The sequence below is a fragment of the Hesperophylax consimilis genome, chromosome 7, assembly GCF_061612785.1.
Source record: "Hesperophylax consimilis isolate HC1 chromosome 7, BYU_Hcon_1.0, whole genome shotgun sequence".
Taxonomy (NCBI): Eukaryota; Metazoa; Arthropoda; class Insecta; order Trichoptera; family Limnephilidae; genus Hesperophylax; species Hesperophylax consimilis.
In genome coordinates this window covers 13018479-13033627 of record NC_142842.1, presented here as the reverse complement: position 1 = coordinate 13033627, position 15149 = coordinate 13018479, and the positions used below count along the sequence as shown (strand labels likewise).

The 15149-nt window shown below is 36.0% G+C and overlaps 1 protein-coding gene across 2 annotated transcripts in view; it reads left to right on the top strand.

Moving 5' to 3' along the window:
* Positions 1–15149, top strand: part of poe (E3 ubiquitin-protein ligase-like protein poe) — a 133893-nt gene that overhangs the window by 20511 nt on the left and 98233 nt on the right. For both annotated transcript variants that reach the window (XM_089633226.1, XM_089633227.1), the window contains exons 17-23: positions 29–172; positions 1567–1770; positions 11022–11206; positions 12342–12504; positions 12891–12996; positions 14165–14333; positions 14908–15109. In XM_089633226.1, coding sequence (XP_089489352.1) covers positions 29–172; positions 1567–1770; positions 11022–11206; positions 12342–12504; positions 12891–12996; positions 14165–14333; positions 14908–15109 — 1173 coding nt within the window. The remainder of the gene's footprint in view (positions 1–28; positions 173–1566; positions 1771–11021; positions 11207–12341; positions 12505–12890; positions 12997–14164; positions 14334–14907; positions 15110–15149) is intronic.

Sequence of the window (15149 nt, the reverse complement as noted above, 5' to 3'; positions counted from 1 at the left end):
TGTTTTTTCTTGTTATTTTTGTTTTCAGGTGTGTGAGTCCCTTAACATGTCAGACAGAAAAGCGGCAGGCCAGGTCGCACCCCATCAACTGATGCTGACCACCCGGCTCCTGCTGCTGCTGGAGTACATCATGAAGCATCTGTACGATGCGCCGCCTTGCTTGTTGCAACAGGTATTACACTCACATCCCACTTGCCTAACTTGCTATCTGAACAGGGTCTGGAAACCTATGTCTATATCTGTACACGTCGTCACCTATGCATCATGTTCTAAATCAGACCTTAGTTCAAACCTGTGGCCCAGTCCTGTGAATGTCCAGATCTATGTCCAGACTTATGTCTAGACTAGCACTATATCAAAACTTGCCATTACAAATATGTAACAGCTAGATGCCATCAACACCCAACACTATTAACCAGAATTTGGAAGCAGTTGGATGTGATTGATGGATATAATACAGAATGTAGCGGAAATTAAAATCCAAATTATGAATTAACGAATTCTCACATAATTCGAATTCAGATTTATGAAATAATTTGCTGAACCCTGCCACACGTTGCTGTGGCTGTAATAGCGCGTGTTACTTTTATGTCCAAAAGATGGTACTGTTTTTCAAATAAAACATGTTTTTATTTGTCATAGGCAGAGATGTGCTTTATTTCAAATAAATCCATTTCAAATGGAAATGCAAAATGGGTATTTTCCATTTTGCATTTTAAATGCTTTTCTGAAAACCATTTTGCATTTTGCATTTTAAATGCTTTTCTCAATGCATTTTCCATTTTAAATGCTTTTTGCAACATTCTTCCTACTTACTCCACTCATCCTTTTTTCATAAGCCCCAAATATCAGTCGGTCCTCAACCTCGCTATGAGAGATAATTTACATTTGTCAAGTTGCTCCCTGGTAGGAGCCCTGCCAATTGAGTGATACCATTACAAAAAATACTGAACATGAGCCATGACGCTGTAATATTAAATATTAGATAGCAGTTTCTATGTTTTTACGTTGGCAACATTAGTCCTGCGCAAATTTTTTGTGGTTTCATAATCTGTAGTCGTGGAATTTTTAGATTTACCATCATGTAATATGTAGAACACATTGACGTCCATTATTAAATGATAAAATTGTTTAAAAAATCTATTATTATTTTAATTGTTTAACCTGAGAAACCATTTTGCATTTTCAATGCATTTTGAAAATAGGTATTTTGCATTTTGCATTTGAAATGCTTTTCTAAAAACCATTTTGCATTTTCAAATGGAAAAGTTTTGACCCATTTCCATTTTGCATTTCAAATGGTTTTGGGTACCCATTTTGCACATCTCTGGTCATAGGTGACATCAACATAATAAAATAATTTTACCTACCAATAAAATTTATATTTTGTTTTCATCGACGCCTGGAATCCATTAGAGAGAGAGCCTTGCTCTTTCGCCCTTTTCATTTACATTGCGCGTGTGTTTATTCCCTGTTTTTTTTTTTTAATTTCAAACTACCCATTTTTTCGAATTATCAGGGTTCGAATTAACTACTGTATTAATCTTTGTTATTTCACTCCTTCAGATTGAATGGAATCTCGTCATTGCCCCTGGCCTCGCCCCCGGCGACTCTACGCAGGCCCCGGCAGGCGGTGTTGCCGGTGCAGCACGCGTGTACTGCCACGTACCACATGTGGAGCAGGCGTACAGGCGCCGCGTGGCGCAAGACGCTGACCTATCCATGCGGCCCAAGTTCTATGCACTTACAAACACTGAGATCAACAATCAGGTATGAGGATGAATTTCTGTGTTTAACCTGTTGTATGCCCGGAAATTCCAAACTTTTTTGAAAAAAACCGCGCGCAAATTACTCTCCTGCCTTTTGGTCAAACATCCGTTTAAAAACAAAGAAATTGTTTATTTTGCGATTGTTTTCTGTTTATCAGATAATGTATCTTATTATTCATATATATTACATGATAATATTGTTACAAGTTTTCCCAGAATAGCTAACTTTAACAAAAAAAATGTGTAAAAATTTTCCCATTCGGCAAACAAATGTAAAAAAAATATATTCATAAGAAAATTAACTGATTTTTTTATTTCTACACAAACCTGAATAGACACCCCTCGTGAAAAAAAATAATCCAAAGGTTTTTTCGAAGAAGTAATGCCATTGACACTTCTTTGAAAATGTAAAATATTTTCATTTATTCAAAAAAAAAATCAAACGTCAAGTGTCCACTTAAAATTTTTTTGTGTCGTATTTTATAAGTATATGATAACAATTCTTCCAGATTTCGGTAGTTTATACAACTGTTGTTACTAATAATATTATTTTGTACAAGAAACCTGTAAATAAATAATGCTAATAATAAAACTATTCATTAGGACGTAAAAATTTTGACATTTCTTACGAAGTAAATTCTCATCACTTTTCTTGGGTGAAATATTATAAAAATTACATCAAAATAATGTAGATAAAACTATCTTTCTGATGATACCTCAAATCTATTATGTCCACAATCAATTTATATCAAAAATAATGAAAGAAGTAAGAGTTTACCTTAGAAGAATTCGCGATCTTTTTGCATTGCTCTGAATTCGGTTGCGGACAATGGCGGCCAGCCCATGTATACAGATGTGTTTGAAAGAACAGGGTGACAAAAAAATCATGACTCGGGGAATAAAAATAAAATTTTCTAATATTTTTTTTATTAATATTTATTTATTTATTTAAATGCGTTTTTTAAATTCAGATACTGTGTGGTTCAAAAATAAATAAGAAAAAAATTTCATCATATTTATTTCAGTTTTAGAACAGGTACATGAAACACGTTTTTTTAATCTTTGGTCGAGAGACTGCGAAAAAAATCATTTTTCACATACATAAATTTATTATTATAATATTCAAATTTTTAGACACTGTTTCTGTCCTCCTCAAAAGTGGAAGATACAATGAATGGAAACGAAAATTCAAACAATGCAAAGATGCACAATGCACTTGTTTCAGTAAACATTTTTATTCAAATAATGCACAAATACACCCATTCAATAAATAATTAAAACCATAAATAACAACAACCAGTGCCAAATTACAATCACAGATAACAAAATCCAAGTAACAAATGATAACACACATTCAACAAATAACAACCGCAACCAACATTCAAAGAACAATAACATTATAACAAACAATAACATTATAACAAACAATAACATTATAACAAACAACAACACTAATGCAAGAAATAGCGATACAATTCCTGAACTGTAATTATGGGACTGCCACTATTAGGTATGATGAATTTCCTCTTCATGGCAATTTTTAAAATTTTGTATAAAAAAAAGAATCTAAATGGAAAAAAACGATTTGAAAAAAAAAATTATAAATGTTCTAAAGTGTGGTATTGTTTAAAACACGCCCCAATGCAAAGGAAAACATCGCACGCTACGCAAATCGTAGAAACATCCTTGCGTATTTTACGATGTGAACATAGTAAGCACCTTCTGCGAATGCGTCGATTCTTACTGTCCATCTTTGGGGTTTCATCTGGAAAATGATCAAGAGAACGATTTAACCTAAGAGTGGCTACGACGATGGAAGCGCTCGGTGCGGGTTTAACCAAAGAGGGATAGTGTCGCTCTAGAAGCTCAGATGCCAATTTCATCCTGAATGCGCGGTGCAATATTGGCTTCCCTGGGTCTTCTTGGTGAAGCTGCCTAAATATCACCATGCTATTCAGGATGCTGACATTGAGTAGGCGACGAAATACCTTAATGTACCATTTGTAACCCCGCGTTCTCTCCATGCGGTAAGTGGATAACAGCGAATCTTTGGTATCCACTCCCCCCATGAAGCGATTGTACTGGAGCACAGATAGAGGCATTTGGTATTTCTCTAACCCTCTTTTACCCTCAACCGTGTCGCTGTTGTGGTAGGTAGACACCATGGTGACAATTTTAATGTCATTCCAGGCAACGACTGACATGTCACCACAGTGTCTACCAATGATGGTAAGCCGTGGCACACTCTTCTTCATGCTTTTAATGATTTGAGGTACCATCTTTCGGCGGCGATTGAGGGTACCGATAAGATCGGTATTCCTTTGTTTCAGGTACCTAGTCAATGGCATGCTATTATAAAAATTGTCCATGTAGAGGCAGTACCCTTTGTCAAAGAGCCCCTCCATGAGTTTGAGTACAACTTTTGAAGTTTTACCCGAAAACCCAAGATGGTTCTCTTCGACTTCTGTATTCATCCCCGCATACATAATAAAGCGGTACAAGTACCCTGTTGACGATTCGCACAGCTCATAGGTTTTAATGCCGAACCGAGCCGCCTTAGTGCGGATGCACTGCTTGAAACTTAGGCGACCCTTCCAGAGCAACAGGGACTCGTCTATGCTAATATCTTCGTGGGGAGTATACAGACTGGAAAACTTTTCATTCATTATATCCAATAGTGGTTTAACTTTTGCAAGCTTGTTTTGGTAACCGACTTTAGAAATTGTGTTATTGTCAACAAAGTGTAGGAACCGAATTATCAGAAGAAACCTATTACGCGACATTAGAGTCCTAAATTTAGGCATCTCTAAAATGTCTGTTGTCCAGTATTCTGATAACTGAGCTCTGTAACAAATGGACATGTATATAAGCATCGCGAAGAATACATACAGTTCAGCGACTGTAACATCTTGCCAGTCCTTCAGCCTGGAATAAGTTGTTAAATCCAACAGTCCATCCTCAGTGTTCACCTCGTCCAGTGCGCTCCATGCATGCCTATTGGTCTCCTCCACGATATAGGACATTGTTTCCAAGTCCCATATTTTGGAGAAGACGTCATATGGAGATGTAGCGACTGTCGGAGGGAACACGTCGGGTGATGGGCCAGGTTGAAGGACGGCAAAATGCTCACGCTGACCCGTGAAGGTGGAGAAATCCTCGGACCAGGTGAAGGTCTGCTCCTCTGGATTCTCCTCCTCCCCCTCCTCCAAAGGCTCCAACTCATCCTCAGGAACATCCATATCCACCATTGACGGAAGTTCTACATCACCGGCGAGGGATTCATCCTCGCTATCAGTGAATCCGTAGAACTCCGCAACGATGTGGTCGGTTTCCTATAGACAGAAAGAAAAGAAAAAAAATATATATACAGCTATGTAAAGCGTCCTTGAGGTAATACAAGACAAAAATGGCGCTGTAAAAGTTAGCCAAGTGTTATTATAATTACCTGAGTATTTGGAGCCCGATGCGTAGAGGAGGTTGATGGTCTCGGGTCAGCCTGCCATCCCGGAATCTGAAACTGTAAACATTAATTGTTACACGAATGTCTTTCAATTTTGGAAAGGATGAAGCGTACAACCACTATAGAACTACTACTAATACACAACATACCGTCGCAATGACTGCAAATCTTTCTTCTGTAGTGTCTTCCTCCGTTGACACGCTTGGAATCTCCATTCTATAACAATAGAAACAATCATGTATTTCATTATATAATATAATCATCAATACGCGTATAAATATTTTATACCTAAACAAAAAAAAAGTTTGTTAGTACTTTTTTGCACACCCTATATAACTGATCTAATTTTGTGATATTTATTACCATTTTTATAAATAAAAAATAATATTTCTAATAAATATTATTAGAAATAAATATTTCTAATAAATCATGTATTTTGTAAGAACCCTGTAGCTCCCATACAAAATTTGAATTTGTAAAAATCGTTCATATTTGCGCGCGCAGATCGAAGTGCGTTTTACGCAGGCGCGGATATGATTTCAAGATGGCCTCTCACACATACATATAAACAGTTCACGTGTATTTGTGCAGGTTTCCGATGTCTCGTATTTATTTAATTAAAAAATATTAACTAAATATTGACGAAACTAGGGCTTTTATACACAATCTCAATAGTTTTCTTTACATAATAATGTACAATCCTTATAAGATTAGGCAATATTTACGTAAATATTGATGGAGAAACGTCAAAAAATTTCTCGGACACTTTTTTAGCGCGGAGGACATTAGAATATTATTTTTTGTAAAATATTAACTAAATATGGACAAATCAAAGGCTGTGATATATGTTCTCAATTGATTTATCTGCAAAATGAGATACGAAACAAAGCAAATCACACAATATATGATGGAACATAGCTAGAAATAAAACGAACATTTTTATCACGAAAACATGGCGTATACTTTGACGTAATATTTTGTCGGTTATTTTGAGTTTTCGTTTTTTAAATTTACCGAAACACATGCCGTGAACAATAAACTATGTATAAAAAAAACATTACTTACGTTTTATTGATAAATTACTTCGTTTTGGCACTTTAAAATAGAACCGCGATGTTTCACTTTGACCTGCTTTGACCGTTATTTTTGGTTGAGTTGGCATCCCACAGAAAAATTTAAAATTAGATGTGGAAGAAGCTTCAAGTGTTTCTGAAATATGATGCGTAAAGAACGAGAATAGCTCAAGCGATTAAGACCTTGTTCTCCATACAAATTCTTTGTACATTAGGGTTAAAATCGCATATAAATTTTTTTTTTTTTTTTTTTTTTTAAATTTGTATGGGCCGCGCATATGCGGGCCCGGCATACGAGGTGTTAAATGGTTGAAGTCTTTTTTTGTTTTTGTGAGAAGCAATTAAATGGTATCCCATTAAATATTGGGTTTTAAGAAAAAGATCTTTTAAAAGAGCTGCTTGGGTAAAGACCATGTTAACTGACATTTTTGAAAAAATTGAAGTTTTTTCAATTAAACGATGTTTTCTGATGTCTTCTTTTGCTGGAGATCACACTCGCAGTGGTAGCACTATTATAACGGACGATTTGAGATTATGTAATCAGTGGTATCCGACATTCGCCGTTTTTTTGTAGCGCCCTTCGTGGCAGCAGGACGCGTCCTAACGCTTCCTCCAACCGCTTTGTGTTTTTTTAGTATTTTCAAGGGAAATGAGGCAACATCCCTTTGAAATTATTTTTAAAATCAATCCATCAACATTTGAACTTAAATAAAAATAAACTTAATAATTATTAGAACTTTATAATATGTGATTTGAGTGCAGTGTTTTAAAGTGAATATTCTGAAATTTGCTCAAAAATATTGGACTTTCGAAACGAACGGCGACCGATAAATGCACTCCAGATGTTTTCAACAAAATTCTCGGAAACTGGGCAAGCTTGGACACTGGCAAGTTTTTTACTAAGCCCAGGGTAAGTTATTACCCAACCGTCGCTTTTTATTGCGGACAGAATGCACCACTTCAACAATTACCAGGAACAGGATTACATGGAGATAAATGATGGACTTGCCAAACGTCACAGCGGTGCTACCAGGGTCTCTTATCTATGTGAGGTGTCAGCGCTTTATTAGCAGCAGATACATACCTGGACGCTGTTGTTGGACGCGGTGGACTCTCTTACTGCAGCAGCTGGTCCAGTTCCTTCACCACTTAGGATTCTTGCTGCAGTCTCCATCTTCTATCTTCGTAGAACGTCACAGCGGTGCTGCCAAGGTCTGGTATCTGTGAGAGGATAGTGTGTCAGCGCTTTATTAGCAGCAGACACATACCTGGACGGATGACAAACCTCGTGCTGGCACTGTTGGTGGACGCGGTGGACTCTTTCGCTGCAGCAGTTGGACCAGTTTCTTCACCACCTGGGATTCTTGCTGCAGAGTCTCCATCTTCTATCTTCGTGTCACCTGTTCCTTTACGGGTCAATCCGCACCAAATCATCCAGGCCATGTCACCCACCATCTCAGATTTTGATGAAACTTTAAATTTTTAATCCTTCCATATAGATAAGAAAATATACCAAATTTTACCTTCCTACCTCAACTCGTTTTTTTTTTATGGGCAGTTGAATTTTGGGCAAAATAAGCGTTTTTACATATTCCGAGCACTCCGGAAGAGCTTGTACCTTCAATGAAAAAAATTGTATCTTTGTCATTTATAGTGCAAATGCAATGAAAATTTTCAATATTATCAAGAAAACTATGCTGATTGCAGAAAAAAAAAATAAACCCTTTACATTTATCTACTTGACTTTAAAAAATTACCAAAAGTAATTTTTTAAGTAATTTTTGGGACGGAAAAGGTACTTTACAAAAAAGCAATATCTCGGGAAGGTACAGTGTTAATGAAGTAATTTTTTTTTTATTCATATCTACAAATAGCATAGAATCACATACAAAAATAAAATTCATGGCATTTTACTTGCTTCAATAAATAAAATCCATTTTAAACTTTTTTCAAACTTTTTGTAATTTTTTTTTATTCTTATCTACAATAAACATAGTACAACCTAAAAAAATAAAACTCCTGGTATTTTGTGTGCTTCACAGTGTAGAAACGTTTTTAAAATAAGAAATCTTTATCATACAGAATTGTTCTAGGTTTTTTTAAATCTAGATACAAAAATAAATAAAATCCATTTTAAACTTTTTTCAAACTTTTTGTGATTTTTTTTATATCTATTTTTAGTTTGTAATTGGGAAAGTTATAGTTTAGGTATATAGCTAGTAATATAGGTTGAATGAATGGACTAATATCAAAGAAACAGTCCTAGAGACAAGTCACTACATGGAAATGATGTATCTTCAACATGAACAAGACAGAACATGAAAATTACTATCTGCCTCATCACTAAGTTTGCAGGATACTACATGCTTTGTTTCCTCTGACATGCTTAGTTCTGAGTCAGCTTCAAAGCAGTGATCATCTATATAAATACAGTAGTTGTTTCATGTTATGGTGTACGTTGTTAAAATGTCTCTAATCGAAACAAGTTTAGTTAAATGTAGTGTGGGACAACATAATGGTACTGAATGTCACAAAAAAAGTTATACTAAGTCAGAGAAATTAACGAGTGTGGATTTGTTAAGTGAATTTGAAAAAAAGCTTATTCAACAAAGAAGTTTTGTATCTACAGACTTGGTTTTCAACATTTGTGAGCACCACAGAATATTTAACTTAAATAAATATGAAACATTTCAAAAAGCTTGTTTTGACCCGTTCCAAAGCCACAAAAGGAAAATTACAAAAACTTTAAGAACAGTATCCTTGGAATTTTCAGAGAACATTAATACCATTCTAAAAGTAACTAATAAAGCAATCCCTGGACAAAAAATTTGTAATGCATGCAGAGCAAAAATTAGTAAGAGCCAAAACCTTAACAATGAAATTGAAGAGCTTAACACTTTTCAAGAAGACATAAGTGAAGTTGAAAATGTTTTAAACAAAGAAATTTTTTTACAAGAAATCAACACTTCTTTAACTGACAGCTTACATTGCAAGCTTACCAGCATGTTGTAAAGGACCGAATAAGTTTGACTTTTTTTATTTGGAAATACAGTATCTAGATTTTAAAAAACTTGGAACAATTCTGTATGATTAAGATTTCTCATTTTAAAAACGTTTCTACACTGTGAAGCACACAAAATACCAGGAGTTTTATTTTTTTAGGTTGTACTATGTTTATTGTAGATAAGAATAAAAAAAAAATTACAAAAAGTTTGAAAAAAGTTTAAAATGGATTTTATTTATTGAAGCAAGTAAAATGCCATGAATTTTATTTTTGTATGTGATTCTATGCTATTTGTAGATATGAATAAAAAAAAAATTACTTCATTAACACTGTACCTTCCCGAGATATTGCTTTTTTGTAAAGTACCTTTTCCGTCCCAAAAATTACTTAAAAAATTACTTTTGGTAATTTTTTAAAGTCAAGTAGATAAATATAAAGGGTTTATTTATTTTTTTCTGCAATCAGCATAGTTTTCTTGATAATATTGAAAATTTTCATTGCATTTGCACTATAAATGACAAAGATACAATTTTTTTTCATTGAAGGTACAAGCTCTTCCGGAGTGCTCGGAATATGTAAAAACGCTTATTTTGCCCAAACTTCAACTGCCCATAAAAAAAAAACGAGTTGAGGTAGGAAGGTAAAATTTGGTATATTTTCTTATCTATATAGAAGGATTAAAAATTTAAAGTTTCATCAAAATCTGAGATGGTGGGTGACAAATCCAAAATTTTCTGGATGATTTGGTGCGGATTGACCCTTACTTCATTTTACTTAACTTAACTTCACTCTATTTTTGTAATATTTATATTTTCTGTAATACCTGCATCAACTGTAAAGCGCCCCTGAGGTGATATCTCACAAAAGCGGCGCTATACAAATTATCCAATAATAAATAAATAAATAAATTCTGTCTCAAGTAAAGTGTGGTAAGTGATGCAAGATGACGGATAGCCGACACATATAATATTCTTTGTCATCGCAATTAATGGATGAGGTTATTGTAAACATTGTAAATTGTGTGGATTCTTTTGACAGCAATGTCAGTGTAACAGATTCCACATTTTCTCCCGAATACAATAACCCAAACTTTTCAAGTAAGGAACGATAAGATTTTTTTCATTTCTAACCTGTTTTATGTTAAGTGTTTTCAATTAACACATTTTACACGCTACAACTTTGATTGATTTAAACGGCTTTTTAATGGTATCTACATGCACATGCCATTGTTTACCTGAAAATGTTGTTATTTCATGTTATTGATTGATTACATCTTTTGTGATTCACACGAATCCAAATGATTAATCGTGGTTTAAAAATGATGTAGTTTTTAAATTTTGCATTGTTAATTTTTTCCTTTTTTTCCATTAATTATATTTGGAACATATGCATATATATATGTTACACACCATAAATTCGTTTGTGTTTTCATGTAAAGGATGTAAAAACCAACATTTTTTTCCCATTTTCCAAGTTCAATTATTTTTTTTTAAAAATCATATTACTGCTTCTTGCGTCAAACAAGCTGACCACCATCTTTCAATGGGTTTGACAAAAATAGTTATAATTAATTACGATAATTCTGTATTCAACCAGATTTTCTTTAAGAAAATGCTCTTCCTCGCCCTGTTTGAAGAAATAACTTCACTGTGTTTGTCAAATTACTATGTTTCTACATTGAATATAATATAATACATTAATTCTGCTTTGTTCAGGAGACACCCAAGCTCGATGGGCTGGCGTGCAACTTTGTCCTGGGCACTCCGGACAAGCTGAAGTACCCCCTGCTGCTGGACGCGCTGCTCTCTCTGTTGGGCGCAGCGGGCGTGTGTGACCGCTGGCCCGCACCGCCTCTACCTGCACTGTGCGCCGCGCATTACTGCTTCCAGACTGCTTGGAGGTGAGATCACACCATCTGATGGTTTTTTGGTTCTTTGTGTTTTGTCAATGTCAGCAGGTGGAGATGTTCTGGGCTACTCGCATGTTGCAATACAAAACACTTTGTAATATCTGATCTTATTGTTCGCTCTGTACATAACACATTATAATACTGATGGACTTTTAAAAGTTATACCGACTCAAACTGACTGTTGTTCAGAAAAATACTTTTTGAAGAGATCTAACTCCTTCATTGTTTTAAAATGGAAGAGATTGATTTGTTGAAATGAATTGTTGATATAAACGATTCAATATGTGTCCAGTATTCGTGTTGGTAATGCAGTAAGTTACTTTGCACCTACAGTAGAAATCTGTATTTTGGTGAAACTGCTATTGGTTTGAGACTTAGCTTATTCTTAGCTAAGACACTGTAACTTAAATTATAAGTATCAATTTTAACTACTATCTATATTGTTAGCAATAATAAAACGCTAAGTAAATGGTTATGATGAAATATTATATTGTCTTCACGGTCTATTACAATAATAACATCCAATATTCAGTAAGGTTATATCGCGCATTGCCATCCTTGCTCGTCCCCCGGGTGGCCGGTAGGTGGCGGTGGAGTCGCTCCCGCCTTCAACCAGCAGCGCCTCTGCCGACCATACTGTGAACCACTCGCGAAGTGTAGATACCTGATTGGCTGACAGTGATGAGAGTGGCGCCTCTGGCGGCCAATTGGTGAACTAAACACTGTGGCGGCAGTATTTGAATGCGCTGCTAACAATATAAATAAAAATGTTTGTTTTGTGCAAAATCATAAATCTCCAAAAATTCTTCACTGATTGCTATGAAATATTGACACAACATTGCATTCGAATATATGCATGTGTTTGTATATATGTACCTATATTATATAGATGTCACATGTGACAGGTAAAAACATATTTTTTTAAAAACAGCGCCATATGTTGGACGTAAAAGCAACACGCTCTATTGTTTCTCTATCTGCACAGGCCGACTTAGCCACAGCAACGCGCGGCGGGGTACAGCTAGTCTTTAATATCGCCCAACAAGATGAAGTACCCTCAGTGCGGCTTTGCCAGCAAAGCTTGTTTCTGCAATGTATTAACGCAATGTGATTATTTATGATCCAGGCTACTGATCACTATGCCACCCTCCACGCCTCACATGAAGGACATTGGCTTGGAGGGCGCGGCACCACTGCACGCCATCATCTGGGCTCCGCGTGCCGCCAACACCAAGACCTTCAGCCCCTGGCTCAAGGACGCTCTGGTCAAGCAGGGCATGTATACGCAGGTAATAATCATTTCACCAAACTGCAAATACTGTTTAGTTCTACAAATTAAACAATATAACAAAAAAATTGAAACTGTTTGAAATCATTTGTTCAGAAGCACTTTGTCAATGGTCATTTTGTCCAAGGACTTTCTTTCCAAAGATATTTTGTCCAATGAATGACATTTTATGTAGTGGTGATATATAGTCCAACGATGTTTTGTCGAGAGAATGACATTTTGTCCAGTGAATGAAATTTTGTTCATTTTTTCTCCTAATGATATTTTGTCCAATGACGTTTTGTCAAATGAATGACATTTTATTAAATGAATGACATTTGGCTCAGTTGGGTGAAATTAATCATTAATTAGTAAGTGATTTTTTAAGCATTTTTCAACTATTTTCAGTATTCCGAAACAATGCTGACCAGCGTGGCCACTGCTTGTGATAATGTCCCCCACACCGTGTGGTTGGCCACACAAACATTCAAAAATTTAAAGGACAATATTTCCGGTAAGTTAATTTTATTTTGAAAAAATATTTTGAATATAAATATAATAATTTATTTTGTGCGGTGAAAAATTGAAGACAATGTTGGTAGTTCTTATTCGAAGTATGATACAGTTAAAAGTGACCGAGTAGGATAGGGTCCCATTAGCGCAGTTGGTAGAGCATTGTCCCGGAAAGACAAGGGTCCTGGGTTCGAGTCCCAGATGTGACCGTTTCCTTTTCTGATTTTTCTGTTTCAGATTTTCGTTTAAAAATCACTAATATTGTCTTCAATATTTAAATATTACAATTTGAGGTTTTACTCAATTAAGTTATTCCGAAAAATTAATTTTATTTTGATAAAATATGTTTTTGTAAATGTGGGTAAAGAGCTCAAGTAACTAAGTAACCATCACGCCATTTCCTGCACGGGTAGGCAGTGAGGATGGACTGCCAAACAACTCGGTTTTGGTACACACTCCTTGCCTCATTCACATTCAAACATCGTCTCATCTGAAGTGTCTGGTTCACTTAATCGTGCCATTTCTTCGTTGGGCATCCCCGACTTCTACCATTCACATTCGCTTCATATATTCTCCTTGCACTCCTTTCTTCGTTCTCTAATCTATCTATCTAAGCATCCATATCTTAATATTGTTCATTAGCTTATCACTTAGCTCATTTCAAATTTGCGTGAAGGCAATGGTTGAACCCCACTGGCCAGTTCTCGCCCAACTTAACTAATACTTGGAGTGCTAGGGGTGGTTTCAACTATCTTATCTATAAGCAACGACGAAAGGATTTGTTTAAACCGTTTTAAGATGGTGTTTAGCCAATTAAACATTATGTAACAATAGGATGTTTACTTTGCAGATAAGGGTATACCCAGGTAGTATGTTTTTGGCGATAATTTACAGTCTTTATGTAAAAAAATTGTAAATCTAAGTAAATATTTGTATGAAAATGAATAGAATGAAACGGCACTTCGATTTTTTGGCATAAAAGCAGGGTGTGCAGTACATTTATAAAATTGTCACACCACCAAGTGTTTTGTCACAATTTTAATATTTTGTATTGCTAAATCAGCTACATGTGAGCGTCAGCTGTGTGTTGACATGTTTAATGTGGTATATTGTGTTATCTGTAATGAGGTTTTGTTAGTTGTGTTGAATGGCATATTTATCATTGTCAGAGTGGGGCCTCCCCTGCCTCCTGGACGTGATGACGGTGAACTGTGTACTGCTCCGTCTGCGCACCCTGCAGACGGACCCCCGCTACCAGCAGGACCCGGCACCGCCTCAGCTGCTGGAGTTCCTCCCTGACCTGCTGGACCTCGTAGAAACTATCTTCCAGTGCTGCAGGTGACCAATCCTGTATTTATTTATTTATTTCACGCCTATTAAGGCTTTTACATACATATATATACATATAAAATATTTACGAAATTATACATGAAAATAGTGCAGGCGACTATTTAAAACAATTGCAGAAAAATAACTATACAGTCAAAATATCACTGAACTTGATCTACACAGTATGCAGGCACAAAACATAAAAAATCCAAAATATTTTTATCTGTTTCAGTTGACAAAATTATTATGTGTTAGTCAAATCAAATTAAATACCTTTATTAAAATATTCCACTACTTGATGAAGAAAACTTCAATAGGGTATTTAGCCAACAACCTCATCCAACCCATTCTCCTTTTGCCCATAAGGGATTCAAATGCAGCTCTCTTTTCGCATTTTCAGTTAGGTGGTCTCTGAAAGAATCCCGAAAATGTTCATCTGTTGAAAACTGCTTAAAGTACCTTATCAGATTGCTTTAGTCCAGTCCAATGCAACCTACCCTTAGAAGATTCTCAGAATTCACAATAATCTTGTTAACTATTCTTTTTGACATATAACTAAAGCATCTTGTTTGCATTCTTGTAGGCTCAGCGTATCACGGGACTCTGCCCCGACGGGCGCTGCCAGCAGTGAGGACGCTGCCGCCACTGATGCGGGCGGCCCGCTTGTGCTGGAGGGCGTGCTGCGCTGCTGTGGGTCCCGCGCAGCACCCTGGCTGCGCGCACAGCTGCCTGCTGCGGCGCGCGCTGCTCTGGACAGGGCGGCTGCCGCGCCTGCCTCCAATAATGTAACTCTCATTCCTTCAACAGTACTCCTTTTTGTAATGT